Below are 24,084 nucleotides of genomic sequence, written 5' to 3' on the forward strand. Positions count from 1 at the left end.
CCCCAAAACGATATTCGGAGGACATCAAATTTTATGACACTTTCACAATCGCCTTGCAATTTGCCCCATTTGGGAGTCATCATAGATACGCAAGGGCCAGCGAGAATGAGTTTTTATTTCCAGTGACCGTATGGATTACGAAACTTGACATCCCGCGAATACGCCAGCGGGGTTCCATTCAAATACGTTTAACAGTCATTTATTGGGTACGAGGAGACTCCGCATTTCCCAAACGTAATCCCAGTGACACGTTGACAACCTGTGGGTTCACCGATGTGCTGAGCGAGATATGCTGAACAAAGCAGTCTAGGATGGTATGTCAGGAGAACCTGGCTATTTCGGTGCATCTCGAGTGACGAGGCATGGCCGTAATCGAATTATCCTTGGCAGTCGAGGAATGACATACCATTTTCATGAATCAAGCTCGCTAAGAGTGACACGCTTAGCTCGTGGCCGAATTCTGAGTTATGATCGCTTACGATTTTACGCGGCAGTAAATTAAGTTGAACGTTGATCGATGGTCAACGTCAACGTTCAAGGCGGGCTTCAAGTACTACAAAGGATAGTACGGTGACCCATTAATCACCTGAACCTGTGTAAGGCACTGAGGGGGGTAACACAGATCAATAATCTATGATTTGAAACGTGTCGTTTTAAATCAGCAAAACGGATGAGGAATGATTTTAAGGATTGTGAATGTACTAACCAAGAGAAGGTGTTTGGAGGGGTGGAAGCCAGCTCTTAGTAGTTTGATTCAACTTTGATACGATTATAGTAATTTCACGCCACCTGCTAGATATTCTCAGCGTTTCGTTGGTCCTTGCCACAGCTGCAGCTGTTGTGTTACGCGCCGCATTGGCGGATATATTGTCTTCTTCGTCATCTCACTGCATTGCCTTCTTCCCCCGCCTTCATCCTCTTTTCTTTCTTTCGTTCTTTCTTTTGTTGATACCCACAAAATTCGATATCCAAACGGGCCTCTTGTTTTTTTTTTGTTGCCAGGCTGCGCCGGTGCTAGCTTAGGAATCTAGGAAATCTCTCCACACCTGTAGGGCAGACTTCAAAGTCTATATAGGTCCTCGCTTCACGATTCAGAGATCAACAGCCTTTTTCTCGGCTCATCATGTCTTATGTCGATCAACCAACCTCCCCTGGCGCAGTCATGGGGAGGAGACTCACGAACAGGAATACAAATCGCTATAGTGTTACCGCCCTTTTCAGCATGGCCGCAGAGCAGGATGTTGAAGTGGAGGATGACCTTGCTCGAGGTGTGTCCAAATTATAACTTAGATGTTCTTATTTCCAAGTCCTTGTGACACAGCACAAAAACGCCTTCGCGACCTCAAGGGCAAGATATCCGCCCAGTCCAAGAAAAACTTTGTGCTCGAGCGTGACGTCCGTTACCTTGACTCTCGCATCGCTCTCCTTATCCAGAATCGTATGGCCGCTGATGAGGTCCGTGTTCTGATGCTGTGTTAGATTCTATATTTCCGCTCACCTACATGGGTTAGCAACGTGAAGTGGAACGTACGCTGGAAGAAGTCGATCCTACCGAAGGCCATTACCCCGATGACCGAAAATTACAACAGTACTCCAACCTATTCTTCCTTCTTCAGTCTGAACCCCGTCATATTGCTGCACTATGTCGACTTGTCAGTCTATCAGAGATTGACACACTCTTGCAGACAGTCATGTTCACGCTGTATGGAAACCAGTACGAGAGTCGTGAAGAGCATCTTCTTTTAACGATGTTCCAATCAGTCTTGTCCGCGCAGTTTGAGACAGCAACCGAGTTTGGATCGCTACTGCGTGCCAACACTCCTGTGTCCCGAATGATGACTACATATACCCGACGAGGTCCTGGGCAAAGTTATCTTAAGGGGGTGCTGGCAGAACGCATCAACAGCTTGATAGAACACAAAGACTTGAACCTTGAAATTAATCCTGTAAAGGTGAGCCATTAGTAGTGCCGAGAGGTATGTTGAGATATCTAACGAGTACGCAGGTGTACGAGCAAATGATAAACCAGATAGAGGAAGAGACGGGTACACTACCGCCCAACCTACCTCGCGGAGTACCCCCAGAGGTCGCCGCCGAGAACGCCGATGTCCAAGCTATCATTGCACCACGGCTTACTATGCTAATGGAAATCGCGAATAGCTTCCTCGTAACCATAATAGAAAGTATGGAAAGTGTGCCGTATGGTATCCGATGGATCTGCAAGCAGATCCGCAGTTTGACCCGGGTCGGTTCGCTTTCATATTCCTTTCATCTGACACTAATCCTTCGGTGTGTCACAGCGAAAGTATCCCGAGGCAACCGATTACGCTATTTGCTCATTGATAGGAGGCTTCTTCTTTCTACGGTTCATCAATCCTGCTATTGTCACTCCCCAAGCATACATGCTCGTTGAAGGCGTCCCTGCTAAACACCCTCGTCGAACACTGACCCTGGTGCGTATTCGTATTATCCCTTCCATTTTCATGCTCTTGGCTAATAATTTATCTCATTAGATTGCGAAGATGCTGCAGAACCTTGCAAACAAGCCCTCGTATGCAAAGGAGATCTACATGATCACACTTAATCCCTTCGTAGAAAATAATAAAGCACGGATCAACCAATTTCTCAACAGTCTTTGCGAGGTCGGGGATTTCTATGACACTCTTGAAGTGCGTTTGAGCATATCTCATTTCATTCATGTCAATTAACACTGTATTTTAGATGGACCAATACATGGCTCTATCCAAGAAAGACCTCATGATCCACATCACCATGAACGAGCTGTACAACACCCACTCTTTGATTTTACAGCATGTGGAGACTCTCGTAAGCACGACTTATTTATCCTTCTGCTAGTTTCTAACACGGCTGTGTTCCAGTCCCCAAACGACAAACAGCATTTACGTATCTTGACTGATGAACTCGGACCCGCTCCATCACAAGTTCCGCGAAAGGAGAACCGTGCTATAGAGCTGAATCTGTACAGCCGCTGGGAAACGCCTGTACAGGACATCCAGAGTGCTCTGATGGACTCGGTATCAACGAGCGACATGCTGTACATGGAAACCAAGTCTATTCTTGTACAGCTCATACGTTCCATACCCCACGCCGCCGAGAAGCGGCCGTACAACCTGGCTGCGATTGCTGAACGGGCGGCTACGACGAAGGATGCAACGCTTGTGCGCAAAGGCATTAAGGTCAAGGAGATGCTTCGTGAATTGGAGGAGCAAAATATCATCGAGGCGGTAGATGGCTATAAGCTCATGCAGGATGAGGTTGCTGCTGAGCTCGCTCACCTTGGTAATCTACGGGAGAAGGTGATATTAGAAACAAAGTCGTTGGAAGCAGTCTACAAAACGATCTGCGACCACAATGCTTACCTGCGCTCTCAGCTTGAACAATACAAGGCGTATCTCCAGAACGTTCGTCTGACTGCGTCGAAAGACAAGGGCAGTACAACTGGAGTGGGTGTCGTCACAGTCGGAGGTAAAGAGAGGAAGCCATCAAAATCGGCGGTTCTTGGTCCGTATCGTTTTACCCATGCGCAACTCGAGAAGGAAGGGATCATCGTGGAGAGTAATGTTCCTGATAACCGGTACGTACTTCTCCGATCCTTTTTTATACAGTGTTCTGACCTGCTTCCAGTCGACCCAACATCTACTTCAACATAACATCACCTACACCTGGGACGTTCATCATTTCATTGCATTACAAGGGTCGGGAGAAAGCCATCCTTGAAATGGATCTAAAGATCGACGACCTATTGGAGAAGGTCAGTCTCTCTTTCTAGATTTGCACACTCAGTACTCACCTCGTCAACAGCAAAAAGACAACAAACACTTGCTAGATTTAGAGTACGTTCAATTGAACGTACCGAAGGTCCTAGCGCTGCTGAAAAAGGTGTTTGCCAAACGGTGACATGATCCTATTCTACCTATCTTTAAGACATTCATCTTTATATGTTCTATTCATTCTTGTGATACCACTGTGACGCTCATTACCTCTAGTCTCTTATACTCTATGGCCTCACCCTGTCACCTTTCGATTTCTTTCGGATGTAGATGTATTACTGTGTAGTTATGTGTATGTCTGAATAACTGTTTTTCTACTCTTTCGCGGAACATGTGACATCTAAACAAGCCAGATCATAGTGACATTAACGACATGCCGCCCGGGTCTGGTTCATCATTCGTTGTTTTGACAAAGTTCCATCACCCAAGGTTCTTTCCTTGACCCTTCTTTCTTCTTTCCCACTCGAGCGTTCAGAGTGCTCGAATGCTGCCCTGGTAGACGCAGATTCATCGGTTCCTTTAAAGAGCACATAATGAACCGGTTGGCGACGGTCGTCCTGTTTCTTGTTCTGAACTTTGCCCTGCAGTTCAAAAATGTTCTCGCGGCTAGTACCTATAATTCTCCAAGTACATCCTTGCGGGATGGACCTGCCTTCATTGCTGGTCAGGCTTCAACTTCAACCGCACTCAACGCCTTTGGAATCTCGCCGGTATCTATTGCTGGCGATGGGTGAGCCTTTACACCTCAAATATTCACCTTTCTCATCGGACTATCTTTCCAGGACATACTATGTTGTCCTCCAAGCTGGTCAAATAAGCTTCAGAGCTGCCCTCGACACAGGTATGATTGTATGCTTCTTTGGTAATAAGACTCCGTATGAAAAGCGTGTCACAGGTTCTGCCGACTTCTGGCTTACTTCCACGGAGTGTACTAACAGTGCATGCATGTCTGTGCCAAGATACCCCCTCACTTATGCCAGCCCCACATTTGTATCCATCAATAATAACGAGACCGCTTTCACCGTTGACTACGCTGATGGGACTGGTGTGTGCGATACTCCGTTCAAACTACTCCAATGCTGACTGTTTTACAAGGCGCATCCGGATTCGTTGCCAGAGAGACTGTAGAAGTTGCCAATGTGACGGTCGCAAATCAGGCATTTGGTAAGGCTAGACCTCACACTCGAAACACTCCACGTTAATATCTCCGCAGGTGTTGTAACAAATTCTAATATCTCGCTTGTCAGCGAGATCAGCGGTATTCTCGGCTTGGGATTCTCACGACAGTCGGAAATATCTGCGAGTGTTGTAAACGGTATGTTGGTTGAGCAGCATTGTGGGCGCTAGCCTCACGGATCTGGTCCGTTCTAGCCGCGCCATTTTTTTCAAACTTGGCTCAGCAAGGCATACTGGACTATCCGATTTTTGGACTGAGTCTTACAAGAAATGCAACCGGAACGTTTACCCTCGGTGAGTTTCTGCTGAGCGCCTGGTTTATGATATTCATGTCTTTTTATTGAAAAGGGGCCATTGATGGTTCTGTCGTACAAAACGTGAGCCAGGTTGTATGGAATGAAGTCGTATCATTTTCTCCGGTCGGTACGCAAACCAACACATCTGGCTACTTTTATTGGGCGATTCGTATGAGCAGTTTTGCGGTGAGGCTCTTGATCTTGCAATTATATTGTGGGATGATACTCATTTTTCACAAGGTCAATGGAACTCAGTATACTCCTCAACCGACCTACCCTGGTCCGAATGACAATTCATCGATTGCTCTTTTGGACGTGTAAGTGATCAACTATCTATCCATGTGCGCGCTTAACTCTCGGCCGCAGTGGCACTCCAGGACTGTATGGCCCATATCAAGATGTCAGCTTCTAATTTTCATATCGACGAACTAATCTTCATGTTCTTCTAGGTGATACGATTGTACAGTTCGTTTCCCAGTAGTCGCTTAGTTGACGAGAGTGAGTCATAATATTATCCTGGCTACTTCTGAAGTTGACAAAGCAATGGTACTGAAGGTGGTCAATGGGTCATACCTTGCGACTCTTCAGCGATCATGTCCTTCAGTTTTGGGTGACTAGTGGTTGATTAAATAACCCGCTTTATCTGCTGAAAACTTTATTCCAGAGATGGAACTAAGTTTGTATTGGAACCCACCGATTACATTATTGGCCCAGCTGAGGGGAACCCGGACCTTTGTTTGTCTTGGCCCAAAGCTGCACCTCCTAGTGCCGATGGGGTCGACTGGTTGTTAGGTACAATAGTCTACGCCATACTGTCGTGTCGCCTCATATTACTAATGGCTCCACTCGTCCAGGAACTCCGTTTTTGCGAACTGTCTACTCAATATGGAGGTATTTCTAACTCGTTTGAATCTTTCCATGCAGTATTCATCAGTTTTTTTTATGCAGTTACGGAATTAACTACCAGGAGCCCCCGATGATTGGGTTATATCCCTACAACAACGCTTCAGCACCTGTACAACCATTTTCAGTTGTTGAATCCTCCCTTTCGTCCGAATCTGCGACAGTTGCTACCACTCTACCCAATTTCGTCCTCTCTACACCAAGTTACACGACGCCGCCGTACGCATTTAACACGTCAGTTCCAGCCGTGTATGGCGAGATCGTGCAATCCGAGCTCGCGACGAGCACGTACAGTCCACTCATAGGAACACTTTCTGTTAACGCCACCGCCCTTCCTCAGGTGACTGGTGCATATACACTATTTGTTACGAATTCGAACGGTGCAGTGGTGACATCAACATCTCACATCTCACAACCGTTAGTTACTTTAGGCGTTCCTCCTGGGTGGAATAGCGCCACCTCTCGGAGCGTTCCGGGAGCAGGGCTGGCTATTTCGATGCTGATCACTCTGGCCGCTGGCACATGGATCATATAAGCATACAATATACAATTTTTTTTTTGTTACTAGCTTTGTATCGCACCATCCACCGACTGTTTCGTTCATTATATCTTGCTGTTGGACACTGCACAACATAGTAGTTGACATCTTACCCCGAACTTTGACCGTTGTAGATCATACATCACTATAGTTGTCACAACAGATACTAGTACTGACATGATTGGGTATACTGGTATAGTAGTCCAAGTCCGATGCTCATAAAACTCTACCAGCCCAGAGAGAATCTCCCCTGGGGGTGCTGCAGGCAGAACAGGCTAGGTGTTCTGGCTCGTTGGCTCTGATAACACGATCAAATTGATTCCATCGACCTGAACCTCATCTCGAAGAAGACGTACAGGGTACACACAAGACAGTTCCAGCCATTCAACTGATCTTCAGGTTTTGGAGCATCAAAAATCTGGAATTTCTTAGTGACAGATGGTTCTTGGTCTTGCGCACGCCGACGCTTCTCGGGTCGGGTTGATGAACCGGGCTGTGCATCTGTCGACACAGTAGCTTCGGGACGTTCAATTTTGTGGATGCTGCATGAATTACTGCCAATTTCTCCGGGGAGTCTAAAGTCATCTGAGAAATCATAACTGGCTGCTTTCATTTCGTTGAGATCCTGTCCGCCTACGGATTCAAGCATGGTCCTTCGACGGTCTTGGTCTGTTTCTAATAGTTCAACATCAGATTCAGATTCTGAACCTGTTGTAGCTTCACTCTTCAGACGCGAAGAGGATGCTGACGCTGAAGAGATTGAAGGAGAACGTGAATCGCTTGACGTGACGAGGGGAAGACAAAACCAACTTTTGAGCGTCTCCATACGTCTCTCGGCAGCGAGTGCACGTTCTTCCCGGGCGCGTTTACTAACCAACCATGATGCATGAGCCCACGCTATTTGAAAGGCGAAACACATGCCTTCCAGCTTTCTTCCTAAATCCAGTGCCGGCTTCTTTCTTCTCGCCAATGGCGCCCTCGTTCAGTGCCTTTCCACCCAAACCAAATACGTTAGTGTTGGTAATCCTGGACCCAGCCTTGCGTTTCTTCTCGGATTGAGCACCTGTGTGCACAGAGGGCCCGCTAAATTTAGCGGTTCTTTTACGTCGTTGGTAGGAGGCAGGTCGAGCACGTGAGTGAGCACCACCACACTGTTTGCACCATCTGAGAGACATAGATGAGAAAGACGAAGGTCAACTGACCATGTATTCAGGAAGGTCTCCCGTTTCAATACCTTGGCCGGCTATTTTTACGGAATCTGCTAATCTGGTCCCGGAAGACCAATAGCCTGGTGAATTGTGAGGTGTATGTAAGAGAAATTTGGGTGTGGTGCGTACCGTCGCCATAATATCCCTTATTTTGGAGGGCACGGACGTCATTCCGTAGTTGTTGCCAGAGGGCTTGGAAGGCAGGTCCGTGGTTCATGTGCTGTATCGCATGTCAGGGTGTCGGATAGTTGCGAATCGGTATGACTGACCTTTATGTGGGCGATCTAACGCGACAGACGCGTCCAGTGTTAATTAGTGACTTGTCACACAAGTCGCAAAGGAAGACTTACTTCGTGGCACAATGTACTCAAAAGCCAGTGGATTGGTACAAATGAACCGCTAGCAGACTTCAAAACCAGCTCTACATTGACACCATCAGTACAGCTCTGTGATATCGTTCCGGGGTAGTTTGCGTACCAATTGTCTCCCCATTGTTCCAGTTCCGCCCCGCGAACACTCTGTTATACTCGTACTAGATAGTCGACGTAGGAAATCTAACCTAGGGACACTAGAAGAGACACGCACCTCTTCCAAGCTGTTCACGGTGAAACCATGAGCCTTCATGATAGGCCTCACCTGCGCGGCCAGCGCCCGCATAAGTTGTCGAGCATCATCCTCGAGAGTGGCATCGACCATAGGCAGAACAGAAATGAAATTGACGTGCGGATTCGGGTTAGCTTCGCGCTCGTTGATGCGGACGTGGACCATGACTTGTTAACAATTCTCAAGGTGCAAAATGTACTTGCCAATGAAATAGATAAACATCAAAAGGAAGTGCTAGTCAGTATAAGTACTAGGAGTCGATAGTATCATACACATAATAAACACAAATATTGAATTCGTCACTCTGTGACGTGCCTCTTTGGGCTCGTACCTGCAATACGGTGGCGGTACCTTTACGTCCAACACTTGGATCTCTCTTTCCCTAAGGGTTGAATATATCACACTGACTCAGAGAACCAATTTCAGTGCAAGTGTGGGCAGGTGGTTCACCGACTTGTAGTCGTGACACAACAAGAAATGTCCACATAAATCTCATCTTAAATATACTTTGAATTACACTAAAATAAATACAGACCTCTCCTCCATGGGTAAAACTCAGGCAAGAATTTCCCTACACTGTATTGCTAGTTAGTATATGTACACGCTCCTGGAAAAGAATTGTATCCATGCTAGTTTCCGTGTCGGATTTGGCCACTAGCTTAGCATGATATTCTCGAACGCTAAGGATGAGGCGTGGTCCCAGCACATACATTTGCACTGGCCAAGAAAATCTGACAAGCATTACTGAGCATGTATATTCTCATAGAATTCGAATTCTGCAGAAATGATAAGCAGTAATTGTGCGGCAACAGGTCAGCGCACCTCTCGCTCTGGAGAGAAAGTAAGCAACTGAAAGCAAGAGACACCAACAAAGCTAGCATGTGCGGAACGTGAGCAAAAAAAGACAAGCACATTCACATTACAAGCTAACCTCGCAAAATAAAGCACATGTGATTTTATCAGTACTCTGAAACAGTCGCCTGAAGGTCGATCCAGTCGATGGGCCGAGTTGTCGCAGGTCACGGAAGTGTTTCACAGATATCCAGACTGAAAGACACAGTGCGAGTACCTACCAAACAGCAGTAGAGAACCCAAAGCATCGAAATCAGGAGTTGAGCATCCCCCTCAAATCTATAATCACACATGTATGTGCCATAGACTATCAGCTCCTCTGGTATTTGTCTAATAAGCTGTGTTCTTCAAGTCAATAAGTAAAGCTTACCCATTACAGTATCCTTGAGTGCTATTGCCATGAGTACTCCACAGGCGATGGTTATAGTCAGGAAGATGATAACAAGGAAGATAAGCATGAATCTCGATCCCTGATACATAGCATGCAGCCGAGCAATCATGATGACTTGCATCATGTTTCAGTTGAGTCGATATCACGGAGGATTGCAGCTGGGTAACTCACCACCTAACATGACAGCTACGGCCACATCTGTCACACTCAATGCGTAGTTCATAATGTTGCCTGAAACACCCGGTTAGTGACCATACTAGGATCAAACACTTGGACTTACACCTATTGAGCCATTATGCTTAGCCAAGTTGAATGGTCAGAATCTCACTCACCCCTACAAATGAGTATATTCATTGGATGAAAATGATGGTTGGGGAATACTCACTGCATCTGTCTTCGAGACCAATGGCACATGTACTATTTGCTGTCGGTCAGAAGAGTCGAACACAGGGCATACTATGACACATACACAGAACATTTATACTGATCATGAGAGATGGGTTATTAGTACAGTACCAACTTGTTGGCTTCAAAAACATACATAGAATATGGTATTCCAACATAGCGTATCTAGAAAATTTTTGAGTCAGCACAACTTGCCAACCACGCTATAATGTAACACGAAGTACGAACAACCAGGTACAATACAGTCATGAGAGACCAGTGTTGCCTCTGTCACAAGTTAGTCATTGTATTCTCCTATTTTTCTTCAGATATGAGACTCTGTCATTTACCCAGATCAGTACAATCTATGACATTCTTAGCAAGGTGGCTGCCCAGGAGATAACATCGATATACCTCTTGTCCAAGAGTTAACACTAGAACTATCATGAGAATATCAACGGGTTTCGAACACTGTCCTGCTCACTCCAATCGTATACCACCACGAGGCCTGCAGCAACTGCGAAACCGCAAGTCGATGTTAGATCGAGACATCACCAACTGATAAGACGAACCCATTAAGTAGCTTAGAAAAATATTTGAATTGACTGTCGACCGCCAACTAGGATCATTTGAGACCAGGTTCATATTTGGCGGATGGGTGTGAGTGAGCAGAAGATATTGGGGTCATAAGGATCTAGCGTTTATGCTAGATATACCGCCGTTCAATGCTAATGTGCACTGCTTGTACCGCATGACAGTGATGAATATTGGCTGCCTCCGATTCCGAAGGGCCTGCAATCAACCTAGTTGACTCATCAGTGAACGGATGAGTTCCATCACGAAATCGGCAAGACGATGCTTTTCCTAGATTTATTTGGTAAGATCAGATCGAAGATTCACCGAATTGTATGTAAAGGTAAAGCTAGACAAAGTAGCTTTGTCATTTTCGGGTCACGTAGTTAGACTGGTCGATCTCGGACAGGCAGAGCACGGAGTTTTAATTTAGCAGGTGCCGGTTGTGCCGGGTGTCGTCGAGTCCAGACATTGTACAGAACACAGTGCTGTAGACATCTCTATGTTATGACGATCCTAAATCACGAGTTTCAACATTGGTTCTGTATTCCCTATGTCCCAGCTTTGAATGCTCTCGAAAACCTTCCGACGGACTTTACAAACACACTTTCAATGATACAGATCCAGCAAGTACTCGAAGCTTTCGCGCACCTTGATTTTATCTCAAAAGGCACCAAAATCCCGAAGTTATTTCAACTCAAGGCTCTCGTATCTTTGCTTGCAGGAAGACATGTGGTTCTTCGAGCTCCGGAAAGACACTCTGCATGAATTGCTTCTTATCATTTAAAGTATCCTATTTCAATTTTAGTGATGCAGCGCAAAAGCGAGAAAGATGCGGTACTCTATGCAGTGCGCGAACGAAAGTTTCTGGTGATTGATATTGATAGTCGACAGTAACTATGTACTTCGACCGGCACGACCGGCACCTGCTAAATTAAAACTCCGTGCTTCGCCTGCCAAATCTCCAAGATCGACCAGCCTGGTCCGTGGTTATATATTAAGCCAGGCTGGTTCCGAGCCTCTGATGAGTCGCGATATTGCCATAACCATATCAACTAGGCGCCGTTCCCGGCGATGACCGATTCATACGATAGACATGCCGAACGATACTCAGGGTACCGGCCGAGAAGATAGTGAGACAGGCTCAGGCAGTGATAGACCCGATGGACAGTGCTGAGGAGCACGCTCGTCCAACTACCCTTGTATAAATAAAGTTAAACTCGAATAATTCTGCTTTTACAGGCTAAAAAAGTTCACGCCACGACCACCACGACTTCACCCAGGCGACCACATCCTCTATCACCCCGTTGTCGCTGGGTTCGGAATCCTTCGTGCTTTGTTGCTCTTCCTTTCGAAGCTCTTCCTGGAGCTCAACGCGAATAGCAACAAGTCTATTTAATTCGCGAAGGCTGTTTAGGCGCTCCAGTTCCTGAGCTTTCGTATTTTCCTCTTCCAGGTGGCGCAATCGCTGTTCCCTCTGTTCCTGCTCGATGGCCATTTTTTTCCTATCTTTTCTCTCTATCTCCAGCTGTTCTTTCAAGGCGTCTACAGTCTGTCCTTGCTCATGATGCTTCTCTTCCACTGCGCTGATCCGGGCCTCGAGCCTCTCTTTGGCGGCCCTGAACTCTACCTCTAGTCGTTCGTTTTCGCTTTGTAACTTCAGGATCTGCTCGTGCTTGGCATGGATCTCCTCCTTAAGTTCTTCCCTCGTTTCGTGGTCCTTATTTCGGATCGCTACCTCCATGTCCTTGCGCAACTGAGCCACCACCTCTTCATGGCGCTCTCGTTGCTCATTCAGAACTCGCGTCAGCTCAGATCCTGCGGAGGTCTGTATGATATCCTTGTGCTCGTTCACGAGCTCCTTTTGAATGAGGAGCGTGGTGGGTTGGTTATGAATCAGGTATCGTAGGATGCGGTGCGTCGATTCTTGCGTGCCTTCATGCCTCAAGATCCGCGCACCCTTGTCGAGAATTCCTTTGAAAAAATTATTCTCTAGCTCCTTCTCCCTCAACTCCCCAAGGTCAGGAGCGACCTGACTCCACATGTTCGTCACGATCAACACGTTTCGCAGAGTGGACTCCCCACAGAGCTCTCGGAACAGCTTGAAATTCCGTTTGTTTGTTCCTCCCATCCGGAAATCTGATATGCGGTGCATGTAGATGATGCCAGCAAGTTTGGCACCGTGCTCATATCTGTAACATTTGGGTCAGAACAAGAAAAAGCATGGCAACGAAGACAGACGTCTGTGAGAGGTAGGCTCCTATCATCGCTAAGATGTCTGTATCACTGCGGCTGGTATCGTCGAAGCCGGGAGTGTCGATCAATGTCACTTCCCGGCCGTTGAGTTTGAAGGGTTTCGTTGCTTGCACCTCACTGGTGCAACTCTCGAGACCCTTTCCGATTGTGAAGTCAGATCCGCTGGCTTCATTGACGACTGAGAGTAGTCAATCAGCGGTTTTCTTGGATAAGTTTTCATCCTTAGTGACACACATGTCGTCTTGCCACTTCCAGAGGGTCCCATGATACTGCAAATATGACCTAAGTAGAAGAAATTCTTGGGACACAGTTGATACATACGCTATTCTGATATTCAATGCTCCAGTCATGATCAATGTGTAAGGAGGGGACAGAACGGCGTATTGCGCGTCCAGGACAATGCTTTTGTTTGGACTCTGAGACACGGTCCTCGTTGAATCCACGTTGCATACACCATCACGTGCTATGGAGGACATTGAAATCATTGAAGGCCTGAACAAATATGTCACTTACTATATGCATAACGTACTGTGTTCCAGTCTTGGCTCCGGTGAGCACTGAGCTTTCCGAATCTCCGGACTCAGTGGTTGGGGAAGTATGTTCGATCATAAGTGCTTTGTTGTTATCACTTTCACTTAGCCGCTTCTCTCATCACACAATTCACAACACGAGTTCGAGTTCACTGGCGGATTCGCTAGTCGGTGGCAAGGGTGAGGCAGGCCTTTCTGTGACTGCAGTTATTCCTGTGTGCTAATGCGATTAGATTTATAGCTACAGCCACACAGTAATGCCATCCCTCAGATCTCAGATCTGATGTTCCAGGTTGTGGTCGCCAGAGTGGATGGTGCGGGCCTGATACAGACTCCAGAGGCCTACGTGCTTCTCAAAAACCCTGGCCGTCGGTCTCGCCACAGGCCAAGCCTTCTTAATTGGTTGGCAGCCAATCTTTTGACCTGGCATGCTATCTTTGGCCCGTCAGGGTAACGTTGACAACATTCCCGTCTGGCATGCGATGTTCTGGCCTGTTGGTCTCGTGACACTGGTCTATACGGGCGGAGTTACAGCATTCTACCGGGCCGATTTTTGTACGTTGTACTTGTTGGAAGTTCGTTATCCAGCATAGGCGAGTATCAATAACTCGAGGTGTGCCACAGAAGGTTTGATTTTCATTTGCCTTCACTCTATGCTCATGTTGTTAGCGGCAAGCCAGCCACCGCACATAGCTGCTCGCGTACTAGTGGCTTAATGTTTTGTCCATGCCCTCCACCTTCTCTCTCTGTGAGATATATAAAATGCCTAATGCGCATTGCAATCGTCTCACAAGGCATCTGCGGAAGTCTCTGTTTCAAAAACCGATATCCTCTTTTCTAATTTCTCCCAGACCGAGGTGAGCAATAACTTTTATCTTGCTGAATCGCTACAACAACTTCCTGAATCATTGTTAATACAGTCTTTATTGTTCGACACAATGGACCGCATTCCTGGTAGACCGACGCTGTTCATTAGAGGAGGTGTGAAGCACTCAAATACTACTCGCAGAGCGCCGGTTCACTGCGAACCAACGCCCATTCCGTGAGTATTTCACTTTCCTATCGTTTTGTTGAAAGGTTGCTCATGTCACGCAGAATTACTCGAAGTCTAAGGGGCATGTAATCTACTAATATATTTACTTCGGGTCACAATCCAGATTACCGATCGTAATAAACACATACCGGCATTTTTTGAATATGTACAATTTATGTGTAGATTTAGCAGTTTGTAGGATAATGTTATGGAAACTTTCATCATTGACAGTCTGGAGGTGTGGTACCGGTGGGCCCATGAAATTCGAGGGGCAGAGATGGCATATATGTCATACCAAGTACTGGTAGAGAGGGGTTGATTTTTTCCAAACCTGGAAATAGCCCCTATAAGATATATCTAGCGCTCGCTGTAGAATTGCTCGACGCTCTAATCTCAAGTCGACTTGCGAGAATGAAGTCAAGAATATGATAGATATCACGAATGGATATTGATATCTAGCCTTGAGGCATGTGGTAGCTTTTGAATGAGAGAAATCGATGAAGCAACCATTGCGTCAAATTCCCAATAATCGGGGAGCCGGAAGCCCCTTTAAATTGCTCCTTATAATACCGGTCAATGGAGGCAACACACCTTCGACCACAACCAAGTGCTGCTTGTATAAACGATATACTCGGAAAAAAATTGCATCCTCAAACCTAGAGCCTGTTGATAGTATCTTCGCCCGACACAATGCCTGGTCAGATAATTACCCGGCCAAACCCTCCCCCAACCCCCTCTCGTCTCCCAGACTCGATGAACGAGTACGCCGTTAAACTCAAATCGAAAAATCCCCTCACGCCGTCCGAGCTCCGTGCAATTCAGAAATTTAGGCGAGCAGCCAACTACATTGCCGCTGGTATGTCAGTACCCTCAGCGCGCAAAGATCTATTAAATGACTCCAATAGCGATGATTTTTTTGAAGGATAATATCCTGCTTGAGCATCAGTTAACTTTTGATGACATTAAACCGAGGCTTCTTGGCCATTGGGGTACATGCCCTGGCCTGGTCTTGGTATATGCGCACCTCAACAGGATCATTAAGGAGACTGGTGTCGACTCCTTGCTGGTAGTTGGTCCAGGCGAGTCAAATTTTTAACCTTGCACACGGTATGCAACGCATACACGCACACCATCATGATTATGATTGACATTCATGATTCATGCACATGTATATTCATGTATCACGTGATTGCCATAAGACAGTTACTAACTCTTTCTTTCAGGTCATGGAGCACCTGCCATCTTGGCGTCCTTATGGCTCGAAGACTCATTATCTCCCTTCTGGGACCATTACACGCGTGATCGTACTGGCTTGACAAGGCTCATCACAAAATTTAGTGCTCCTGGAGGTTTCCCAAGGTCTGCCTACTTGAACATTCTGATGTTGGTTCGGTCTCACCATTCTATATTAGCCATATCAATGCCCAAACTCCAGGATCCATTCATGAAGGTGGTGAACTCGGCTACGCTCTCAGCGTTGCGTTTGGCGCTGTCATGGACAACCCTCATCTTGTCGTTACCTGTGTTGTTGGTGATGGCGAGGCTGAAACCGGCCCGACCGCCACTGCCTGGCATGCGTACAAGTACATCGATCCCGCTGAATCCGGCGCGGTTCTCCCTATTGTGCATGTGAATGGGTTCAAGATCTCCGAACGTACCATTTACGGATGTATGGACGACAAAGAGCTCATAGCCCTATTCAGGTCTGGGGTGAACTGCGGCATGTATTCTTCAAGTCTGACGTATTCATTTCAGTGGTTACGGCTATCAGGTCCGCATTGTTAGTGACTTGGAAAATATTGATCAGGATTTGGCTGCGTCGATGGAATGGGCATTGGAGGAAATTTATCATATTCAACGTGAGGCGCGCTCAATGAAGCCTATCGAGAAGCCGCGCTGGCCTATTTTGATCCTCCGCACTCCAAAGGGTTGGACCGGTCCCAAGAAGATGCATAACGAGTTCATCGAGGGGTCATTTCGCTCACACCAAGTGCCACTTCCACAGGCCAAGACGTCACAGGAGGAGCTTCAAGCCCTACAGGATTGGCTTCAAAGCTACAATCCTCATGAGCTTTTCACTACCAAAGACGACATAGGGGTGGAGGGTGCACCTACCGAAGAGTTGCTAAGCATCGTGCCTGACAAGAGGGATAAAAAGCTTGGTTGCAGGAAGGAAGCACATGCTGCATTCCAGCCCATCGAAGTTCCAGAATGGACCTGTCTTGGGGTTCAAAAGGGATCGCAGGCAAGTTGTATGGAGGTAGTCGGAACGCTGTTGAGGGATACGATCAAGGAGTATGTTTTCCTTTCACTTGTCTACTAATTCCTAATCATCCTCTTCTAGTAACCAAAATACTTTTCGGATTTTCTCCCCGGACGAACTCGTGTCTAACAAGCTAGGCGCTGTGCTTGAGGTCACCGGACGCAATTTCCAGTGGGACGAGACCTCTCGGGCTCAGGGCGGGCGCGTCATTGAAATATTGTCTGAGCATACCTGCCAAGGCATGTTGCAAGGGTACACACTCACTGGCAGGACTGCGTTCTTCCCTAGCTATGAGGCTTTCCTTGGCATTGTACACACCATGATGGTGCAGTATAGCAAGTTCACGAAAATGGTCCGTTGATGTTTTTGATGGATTAACTAATGTAGCTTACATCTTTTCCAGGCCCGCGAGACTGGCTGGAGGCACAATATTGGCTGCTTGAATTATCTAGAGACATCTACGTGGGCACGTCAGGAGCATAATGGGTTTTCTCATCAGAACCCGTCTTTCATTGGGGCCGTCCTCGACTTGAAGCCGACGTCGGCCCGTGTGTACCTGCCGCCCGATGCAAATTGTTTCTTGTCCACGGTGTCCCACTGCTTGGGGGCGAAGAAATATGTGAACTTGATCGTTGGTAGTAAGCAGCCCACGCCCGTCTGGCTGAGCCCTGAGGAAGCGCACAAGGTGAGGTGATCCGTCCTATTTTTTGCTCGCATTGCTCAATGTCAGACAGCATTGCATTGCGGGCTCGTCTATCTGGAAATTTGCGAGCGTCGACGATGGGAAAGACCCGGATGTGTGAGTATCTTCCTTGTAGTGATGGAGCTTGGGCTGAATTGAGATAACCAGCGTCCTGGTTGGCATCGGTGTCGAAGTGACATTCGAAGTTATAGCGGCCGCGGCACTCCTTCGTAAGATGGTTCCCGCTCTGCGAGTGCGTGTCGTCAACGTTACCGACCTCATGGTTCTCGGACCCCATGGCATCCACCCGCATGCTTTGAGCGACGATGGTTTTAATACGCTTTTCACCGAGGACAAGAATATCATCATCAATTACCATGGCTACCCCATCGAAGTGAAAGGTTTGATATTTGGGAGGCCTGCCGTGGACAGAATCATCATCGAGGGGTATCGAGAGGAGGGAACAACGACCTCACCATTCGATGTGTGTCATTCACTGCAATTGATTACCCCTAATTTTGATCATGAATTTCAGATGATGCTTTGCAATCACACGTCTAGGTATCACGTTGCCGCAGCTGCCATCACTGCTGGTGCTCGATCCAACACGAAGTTGTCGGCAGATTCAGAGACTAACGCGAACGCCTTCATGGACATGATCAAAGAAGACACAAAGTATATTTATGCTCATGGGATGGGTGAGTAACCTAGCGGTTATCCTTCTTGTACCCACATCTGACTGTGCATATTCAGATCCTGAGGGCACATTTGACACTCCCAGATTTGACTAAAGACAACGCTTGACATGAGTTTCAGTGGTCCCCTATGTATTAATATTATAGTTCGATTTGTGACAAGTAATTTTGCGTCTTGTATTATTAGCCCAATGCATAATCTGTAGCTGATATAAGCAAAAAGCGACAGGCCTGGGACTCGAACCCAGAATCTCTAGCGATCGCCAACCGGAAACTAGCGCGTTACCATTACGCCAACCCGCCATGCTTGCTCCCAACGACCTTGGCATTAATTACAGCGTGACCCAAAATTACCACGCCACACTTTGCTCAGCTTCGTCCAAACTGTTTGCACTGAAACTGAATTGCTCCTCAGAATTGCACCTTTGCAATCTTCTCAGTTCCAACTGTTCTGAGACGTTATGTCATTCTTTGGAACTAACACGGCATCGACAGCACCAGCGGCGCCCGCAGAAAAGGATATTGAAGTTCCGGAGCCCCCGACCGACTCCATCTCTTCCTTAGCTTTCTCCCCTGCAGCAGACTATCTAGCTGTAGGAAGCTGGGATAACAATGTAAGCGATCTTAGACGTTATCTGGCCTAGGTTTGACGCGTAATCTATTCATCGATAGGTGCGGTTGTATGAAGTTGGCGCTGGAGGGCAGACTCAAGGAAAGGCCATGTTTGGCCACCAAGGACCTGTATTGAGTGTGTGTTGGAACAAGGTGCGCTCGTACTTCCTTTGGCATCACCTGGCATGGCTGAATCGTCTCCTCGGCCTTCAGGAGGGCAACAAAGTTATTTCGGGGGGTGCGGACAACGCGGCACGTATGTTTGATATCACAAATGGACAGTCACAGCAAGTGGCACAGCATGACGCCCCTGTGAAGGTCGTAAAATGGATCGAGACACCACAAGGTGGCATTCTGGCCACTGGCAGTTGGGATAAGACCGTCAAAGTAAGCTTCTTGTAATCCTCGTAACATGTGCATGTGTCTCATGACTCGCGTTATCACTCACAACCCTAGTACTGGGATATGCGCTCGCCAACTCCTGTTGCCACCGTTCAACTTCCTGAGCGCTGCTACAGCATGGATGTACAATATCCCCTCATGGTAGTTGCTACAGCCGAACGCCATATCCAGATTTTCAATCTCACAAACCCAAACACAGCATATAAGGTATGTCCACGGGGTTCACTTGATGTCCTCACATGACCTATATATACTATCTAGACGATCATTTCCCCGCTGAAATGGCAAACACGTGTTGTTTCATGCTTTACCAACTCTGCTAGCAGCGGGTTTGCTGTAGGTAGTGTGGAAGGTCGTGTGGCTATCCAGTACGTGATTTTGTCAGATGATTGGTTTTCAGGCGCTCATCATCTCACAGATACGTCGAAGAAAAAGACAGCTCGTATGGGTATTTCATAGTTCTGCCCATACCTTCATTCACGTGTTGTACAGGAACAATTTTTCATTCAAGTGCCATCGAAAAGACCAGACACCGAACGCCAAAGATCAGTCTCTCGTGTACGCCGTCAATGACATATCCTTCCATCCTGTGCACGGTACCTTCTCTACTTGCGGTAAGCTTCGAAGCCTCGGGTTTCACGTGGCTGGTCTGATTCCGACGGTCAGGCTCTGATGGGACTATCCACTTCTGGGACAAAGACGCCCGCACACGACTAAAGAGTATTCCTGCTTTGATTACCGGCCCTTTCTGATTGTACTGATCATACTTTTCTAGCATTCGAAGCTGCCCCTGGGCCGATCAGTGCTACTACTTTCAATCGGAACGGCACGATCTTTGCATACGCTGTCTCGTATGACTGGTCTAAAGGCCACAGCGGCATGACTCCAGGACACCCCAACAAACTCATGTTACATGCTTGCAAGGACGATGAAGTCAAAAGGCGGCCAAAGAAGTAGGTGAGGTGTCTGGACAGTCTTTGAGTTGCTTTTGAGTAGTACACTATCTACATCCATATGTCGGTGTCTCGATGTGTTGCATTAATAGAATGGCAGTTGTGTTTCTCTATCAAACAAACATGCTGATTTTATCGCATTGATAGTGAGATGACGAGTAGTGACAATGAAAAGCAAGCAGGTAGTGTAAAAATGTATTCAACTTCAACGAGGCAAAGTGCGTGACAGAAGTCAATAATTGGAATATGAATAGGTTCGCCGCAATCATCTTTATGACTTTTTCTTGATGTCTAGCATGGGATCGAGGGACGACTCAGGCTGGCGGTACGAACCACTGACGCGATCTGCCCACGTGAAGTACTGAGTGTGTGGGGAGAAGAAGTATTAGGAGACAACCATGAGAAAGGCATGAACGGTATTGCGTACCTGACCGTAGTTAACCGTAAAGTAAAGATGATGGAGTGTGTGATGGGCGGGTCCGTTTATCATCGTTTCAAGGGCGTGTCCCGTAATCATATCGGAATCGTGGATCTGATATCGTTAACGTCAGAGTGGCCCATGTGGGTAATGCAAGGCACGCACGATAATAGTCCAGAAATTGACGAAAACGAAGAGGCCGAGATATAACCATCGGTGAAGAGGGAATAAAAACACGAAGAGGTGATACGGGACAGATTGGAGGTAACCGTCAACGGGGTGGAAGGCGTGAGACGCAAAGGGGGTCGGCACTACCGAGATATTTAAGCATAAGAAGACGGGATGCAGAGAGAAGCAACATACCTATCCACTTGTGGTGAGTCTTGTGAAGTGTTTTGTATACACTGGGATGATGCAGTAGTCGGTGAATCCAGTAAATTCCGTAGTCGGTGAAAATCAAGAAGCTAACAATAAATGTTGAGTGAATGTCACAGGTGAGGGAAAGTACTTACAATGGTATTGATAGTACAAAGTAAGTCCAACCATAATCTTCTACATTGTCGTAGAGTTGTGAATAACCCATTACCTCTGCTTGGAACCAAGGCAGAGTTAGAATTGTCATTACGGGAAAAGCTTGTAGACTGCTTTGTATCTCCAGTTTAACCTGATTCTCTAGGAAGCGTGGATGGCGCATCATCTCATGGTTGAAAATAAATTTGTAGGAGAGCCACGCGAACAAGAAATATAGAAAGTGAACGCCCACGAGGTTGATTACGATGAGAGAGATAATTTGTCTAGGGATGTAGTCACGAGGCCAGGCAGACTGCTGAACATGATGCATGATTGACGTGAAGTTTGCAGACGAGTGAACTAGGTTATCGTTGAGAGGAAGCAGCCGCGCCCACGCATTGTCGAGAAGATAGTCATCTGCGAGGTGCAGAACAAGATCCATGATGAAAAACTGTCACTTGGGAGTCAACCAGCAGGTACTAGGGAGTAAACCGACAGCGTTCGGTACAACTCTTTTATATGACATGCTCATCGAACCACTTTTTTGACCGACGGCATGACAAAGCATCCCAACATGGCTAATTTTAATTTCAAGGTACAAACAAAACTCAGCGGCAACCAAAATATTAAAGTTTAAACTTGTAAAGCGAATTGATAATTCAAAAGGTCGTACGATTTAACAAGGGCGTTTAGCGCAGTGGTAGCGCGTATGCTTTGCACTAAGCATCCAATTTGTATAAGGTCCAGGGTTCAATCCCCTGAACGTCCAACTTTTTTCTTTGACACTTATCCACCTGCTTCCAGACCATCTCCATCATCTAAATGACATCGCTTCGGGACAGAATGGCACGAGCATCCCAGTTCATCACGACTGTGGGATTCACCAGCGTGCGTGGTCTTCAAGCTCACGTTCAGTAACAGGCTCACACCGTCACTATTGTAGTCACGGTAATGTTTCTAGAACCCGCAAAAATAACACGGGAGCCCACAAATACACACGCGGTCCGCCGACGCTAGCTATATGTCACCGAATACAAAATTATCACAAACACACGCAGCGATCTGACACTGGAGTTGGTGCGGCCACAGTCACGAAAAATCACGAAGAGTTGGTGAACCTCCGTGTGTGTTGGCGTGATGTCCTTCTCGCGAGGCACCAGTAGCCCGGGAATGTTGCGGTAATTGCCTCATTGGCAGCGCACTAGCGTTCTTGTTGTCCACCCTAAACGCACGATCATCATGTGTTCAAGGTCCATTCGTATCAGGATGGCGTTGACAGGTGCTGACTATGCGTACTATCGCGGGTCATGTATCGGCATCTGGGCCATTTGTATGTCTTCATCGCCCTGATGCATGTCCTCACTCAATAGCACCTCATTGCATTATCACAATACCAATTATGGCATAAAGTAACGATTCTAGGCTGAGGCCGATGTGCATGGCGTCCTCAGTGCTTCTGGGCAATGCGTTGGACACGTGTTAAACTGCAGGCTTCGTTTGCCACGACAACAGTGCGTTTACGATCTACAAAACCACTGTAGCACACGAAAACCAGACAGCACCAACCTCGACATCAGCATGGGTGGATGTGTCAGTTCCTTCGTTCCTTCCAGACGCAAAAAACCCGTGGATTTAGAGGCAGGCCGGGTTGAGGCTAAGCCACCGAAACTTGAACAAGTTCCAGAGCCAAAAACACTACTCCCAGCTCCGGAGGAGCCCAAGACTATCTACATAGCGTGCGTAACTATCATCGATATGTCGGGCGGTGATTAACCCGCCCAACTCCACAGTGTGATGGGCGCCACAGGCAGTGGCAAGACAACGGTCTGACATTCCCTGTGCTCCAGTCGTTAAAACTCATAAAGATTTGAATAGTTCATCAACATGGCATCCGGCTCGGATTTGCGAGTTGGTATGGGGCTCGAGAGCTGTACAAACGAAGTACAGACGTCCCAATCATTCATGCTGGATGGAAAGCGCGTCGTTCTCATCGATACGCCTGGCTTTGATGATACGACAAAAAGCGACACGGACGTGCTGAAGATGATAGCTGCTTACCTGCAGACTATGTTCGTACCTTATATTATCCTAACCTAGGCACACTGACAGGGTTGACCTCCAGGCACAAGCAAGAAAGACTTCTGTCTGGTGTTATTTACATGCACCGAATCTCCGACGTTAGAGTTGGAGGTACATCAAGACGTGATTTTACCATGTTTCAAGAGCTGTGCGGTAAAGAGGCGTACAACAACGTTCTCATGGTTACGAACATGTGGGGCGACGTAAACGAGGCTGACGCCGTGGCGCGGGAACAAGAACTGCGCGAAAAGGACATATTCTTTAAACCAATCCTCGATAATGGCGCTCTTCTCCTACGCCACATGAATGATCAAGAAAGTGCACACAAGATCCTTCAGAAGCTGACTGGCATAGACCCCGTGGTCTTACGCATCCAAAGCGAACTCGCAGCAGTGAATGACATCACTCAGACGGGTGCTTTTGCGCAGCTGAACCGCGAACTCATGGAGCAGGCGGAAAGGAACCGTCAAGACTTGGAGAAGTTACGAGTAGAGATGGAGGAAGCTGCCCAGGCGCAAGATGAGGAGACGCGAATGGAACTCCAGGAAGAGTCAGAGAAAATGGAAGCGGAGCTTTTACGCGTGCAAAATGAGGCTGCGACGCTGGCATCCGAATATCAAGCAGAACTTCGGAGAATAGAAGAGCAACTCCACGCGCGTGCTGGATGAATAGCTTAATTCAATCGTCCCGGCGATCGTTTGGCTGACAATACGGACAATCCTGACTCCCTGCCCGTAGTGTAGTGTGGACTACATTCATGTTTACGAGATACCCATATATGCATTGGTGTGTAATCGACACAACCCTGATCAGCATCAAATTCCTGAAGCTGTGGTACTGCTTCAAATAACCGACAATGTTAAAGGGCAGTCACCCGGCATCACGGAATCGCCAATCAAGAATGGACTAACATTGCGCTCAGCGAGGATGAAGCGA

General features: G+C 47.2%; 9 protein-coding genes and 2 non-coding genes across 11 annotated transcripts; 7 read left to right on the forward strand and 4 right to left on the reverse strand.

The window, feature by feature from the left end:
- The first annotated feature begins 735 nt into the window (after nt 1–735).
- EDB93DRAFT_1199490 (Rho GTPase activation protein) lies at nt 736–4,140 on the forward strand. Its single transcript, XM_041450923.1, has 10 exons — nt 736–1,268; nt 1,322–1,455; nt 1,512–1,952; nt 2,006–2,245; nt 2,301–2,453; nt 2,514–2,669; nt 2,722–2,826; nt 2,880–3,595; nt 3,646–3,772; nt 3,823–4,140. The coding sequence occupies exons 1-10, from the start codon at nt 1,124–1,126 to the stop codon at nt 3,916–3,918; spliced, it is 2,313 nt and encodes a 770-aa protein (XP_041311618.1). The 5' UTR covers nt 736–1,123; the 3' UTR covers nt 3,919–4,140.
- A 293-nt stretch (nt 4,141–4,433) lies between these two features.
- EDB93DRAFT_1238268 (acid protease) lies at nt 4,434–6,701 on the forward strand (the record flags this gene model as incomplete). The annotated part of the gene is made up of 13 exons (XM_041451525.1): nt 4,434–4,632; nt 4,687–4,836; nt 4,887–4,955; nt 5,005–5,106; nt 5,163–5,261; nt 5,316–5,449; nt 5,504–5,580; nt 5,630–5,663; nt 5,713–5,761; nt 5,819–5,858; nt 5,928–6,055; nt 6,118–6,154; nt 6,212–6,701. 13 exons carry the CDS (start codon nt 4,434–4,436, stop codon nt 6,699–6,701), a joined length of 1,608 nt encoding a protein of 535 aa, XP_041311619.1.
- Nucleotides 6,702–6,920: 219 nt separating this feature from the next.
- Nucleotides 6,921–8,680, reverse strand: EDB93DRAFT_1077847 (WLM-domain-containing protein; the record flags this gene model as incomplete). The annotated part of the gene is made up of 10 exons (XM_041445344.1): nt 6,921–7,002; nt 7,061–7,454; nt 7,506–7,573; nt 7,620–7,855; nt 7,907–7,992; nt 8,042–8,132; nt 8,182–8,196; nt 8,263–8,333; nt 8,390–8,444; nt 8,498–8,680. 10 exons carry the CDS (start codon nt 8,678–8,680, stop codon nt 6,921–6,923), a joined length of 1,281 nt encoding a protein of 426 aa, XP_041311620.1.
- A 3,482-nt stretch (nt 8,681–12,162) lies between these two features.
- On the reverse strand, nt 12,163–13,248 carry EDB93DRAFT_1042073 (P-loop containing nucleoside triphosphate hydrolase protein; the record flags this gene model as incomplete). Its single annotated transcript, XM_041444572.1, has 3 exons — nt 12,163–12,907; nt 12,957–13,149; nt 13,206–13,248. Coding segments are annotated over 3 exons (981 nt in total), but the record flags the coding sequence as incomplete, so codon positions are not given.
- A 681-nt stretch (nt 13,249–13,929) lies between these two features.
- Nucleotides 13,930–14,613, forward strand: EDB93DRAFT_1100699 (uncharacterized protein; the record flags this gene model as incomplete). Its single annotated transcript, XM_041447026.1, has 6 exons — nt 13,930–14,056; nt 14,171–14,202; nt 14,296–14,358; nt 14,422–14,482; nt 14,511–14,543; nt 14,597–14,613. The coding sequence occupies 6 exons, from the start codon at nt 13,930–13,932 to the stop codon at nt 14,611–14,613; spliced, it is 333 nt and encodes a 110-aa protein (XP_041311622.1).
- Nucleotides 14,614–15,224: 611 nt separating this feature from the next.
- On the forward strand, nt 15,225–18,442 carry EDB93DRAFT_1319027 (XFP N-terminal domain-containing protein; the record flags this gene model as incomplete). The annotated part of the gene is made up of 11 exons (XM_041454869.1): nt 15,225–15,390; nt 15,440–15,613; nt 15,758–15,893; nt 15,947–16,237; nt 16,290–16,829; nt 16,879–17,149; nt 17,201–17,482; nt 17,532–17,596; nt 17,648–17,963; nt 18,015–18,177; nt 18,233–18,442. The coding sequence occupies 11 exons, from the start codon at nt 15,225–15,227 to the stop codon at nt 18,268–18,270; spliced, it is 2,442 nt and encodes an 813-aa protein (XP_041311623.1). The 3' UTR covers nt 18,271–18,442.
- Nucleotides 18,398–18,477, reverse strand: EDB93DRAFT_t25. The gene has a single exon. It is a non-coding gene; the product is annotated as a tRNA-Arg (tRNA).
- A 7-nt stretch (nt 18,478–18,484) lies between these two features.
- On the forward strand, nt 18,485–20,145 carry EDB93DRAFT_1300453 (WD40-repeat-containing domain protein; the record flags this gene model as incomplete). The annotated part of the gene is made up of 9 exons (XM_041454675.1): nt 18,485–18,788; nt 18,847–18,939; nt 19,000–19,173; nt 19,243–19,395; nt 19,450–19,556; nt 19,607–19,630; nt 19,681–19,802; nt 19,855–19,908; nt 19,964–20,145. The coding sequence occupies exons 1-9, from the start codon at nt 18,636–18,638 to the stop codon at nt 20,143–20,145; spliced, it is 1,062 nt and encodes a 353-aa protein (XP_041311624.1). The 5' UTR covers nt 18,485–18,635.
- Nucleotides 20,146–20,412: 267 nt separating this feature from the next.
- EDB93DRAFT_1077619 (C5-sterol desaturase) lies at nt 20,413–21,511 on the reverse strand (the record flags this gene model as incomplete). Its single annotated transcript, XM_041445325.1, has 5 exons — nt 20,413–20,502; nt 20,569–20,673; nt 20,725–20,870; nt 20,923–21,023; nt 21,072–21,511. 5 exons carry the CDS (start codon nt 21,509–21,511, stop codon nt 20,413–20,415), a joined length of 882 nt encoding a protein of 293 aa, XP_041311625.1.
- Nucleotides 21,512–21,752: 241 nt separating this feature from the next.
- On the forward strand, nt 21,753–21,838 carry EDB93DRAFT_t21. The gene has a single exon. It is a non-coding gene; the product is annotated as a tRNA-Ala (tRNA).
- A 421-nt stretch (nt 21,839–22,259) lies between these two features.
- Nucleotides 22,260–23,903, forward strand: EDB93DRAFT_731964 (P-loop containing nucleoside triphosphate hydrolase protein). Its single transcript, XM_041457259.1, has 5 exons — nt 22,260–22,399; nt 22,480–22,805; nt 22,860–22,893; nt 22,945–23,138; nt 23,192–23,903. The coding sequence occupies exons 2-5, from the start codon at nt 22,648–22,650 to the stop codon at nt 23,814–23,816; spliced, it is 1,011 nt and encodes a 336-aa protein (XP_041311626.1). The 5' UTR covers nt 22,260–22,399; nt 22,480–22,647; the 3' UTR covers nt 23,817–23,903.
- The last annotated feature ends 181 nt before the right edge of the window (nt 23,904–24,084 follow it).

Source organism: Suillus bovinus (assembly GCF_016758785.1).
Source record: "Suillus bovinus strain UH-Sbo-P2 chromosome Unknown EDB93scaffold_6, whole genome shotgun sequence".
Lineage (NCBI taxonomy): Eukaryota > Fungi > Basidiomycota > Agaricomycetes > Boletales > Suillaceae > Suillus > Suillus bovinus.

What these genes read in the sequence shown, in the direction of transcription:
- EDB93DRAFT_1199490 (XM_041450923.1), top strand. Translation starts at nt 1,124, where the DNA reads ATGTCTTATGTCGATCAACCAACCTCCCCTGGCGCAGTCATGGGGAGG. An exon ending in TTGAAATTAATCCTGTAAAG is followed by an intron (nt 1,953 to 2,005) that starts GTGAGCCATTAG and finishes ACGAGTACGCAG; the next exon opens with GTGTACGAGCAAATGATAAA. An exon ending in ATTTCTATGACACTCTTGAA is followed by an intron (nt 2,670 to 2,721) that starts GTGCGTTTGAGC and finishes ACTGTATTTTAG; the next exon opens with ATGGACCAATACATGGCTCT.
- EDB93DRAFT_731964 (XM_041457259.1), top strand. Translation starts at nt 22,648, where the DNA reads ATGGGTGGATGTGTCAGTTCCTTCGTTCCTTCCAGACGCAAAAAACCC. An exon ending in CCCAAGACTATCTACATAGC is followed by an intron (nt 22,806 to 22,859) that starts GTGCGTAACTAT and finishes CCAACTCCACAG; the next exon opens with TGTGATGGGCGCCACAGGCA. An exon ending in GCTGCTTACCTGCAGACTAT is followed by an intron (nt 23,139 to 23,191) that starts GTTCGTACCTTA and finishes GTTGACCTCCAG; the next exon opens with GCACAAGCAAGAAAGACTTC.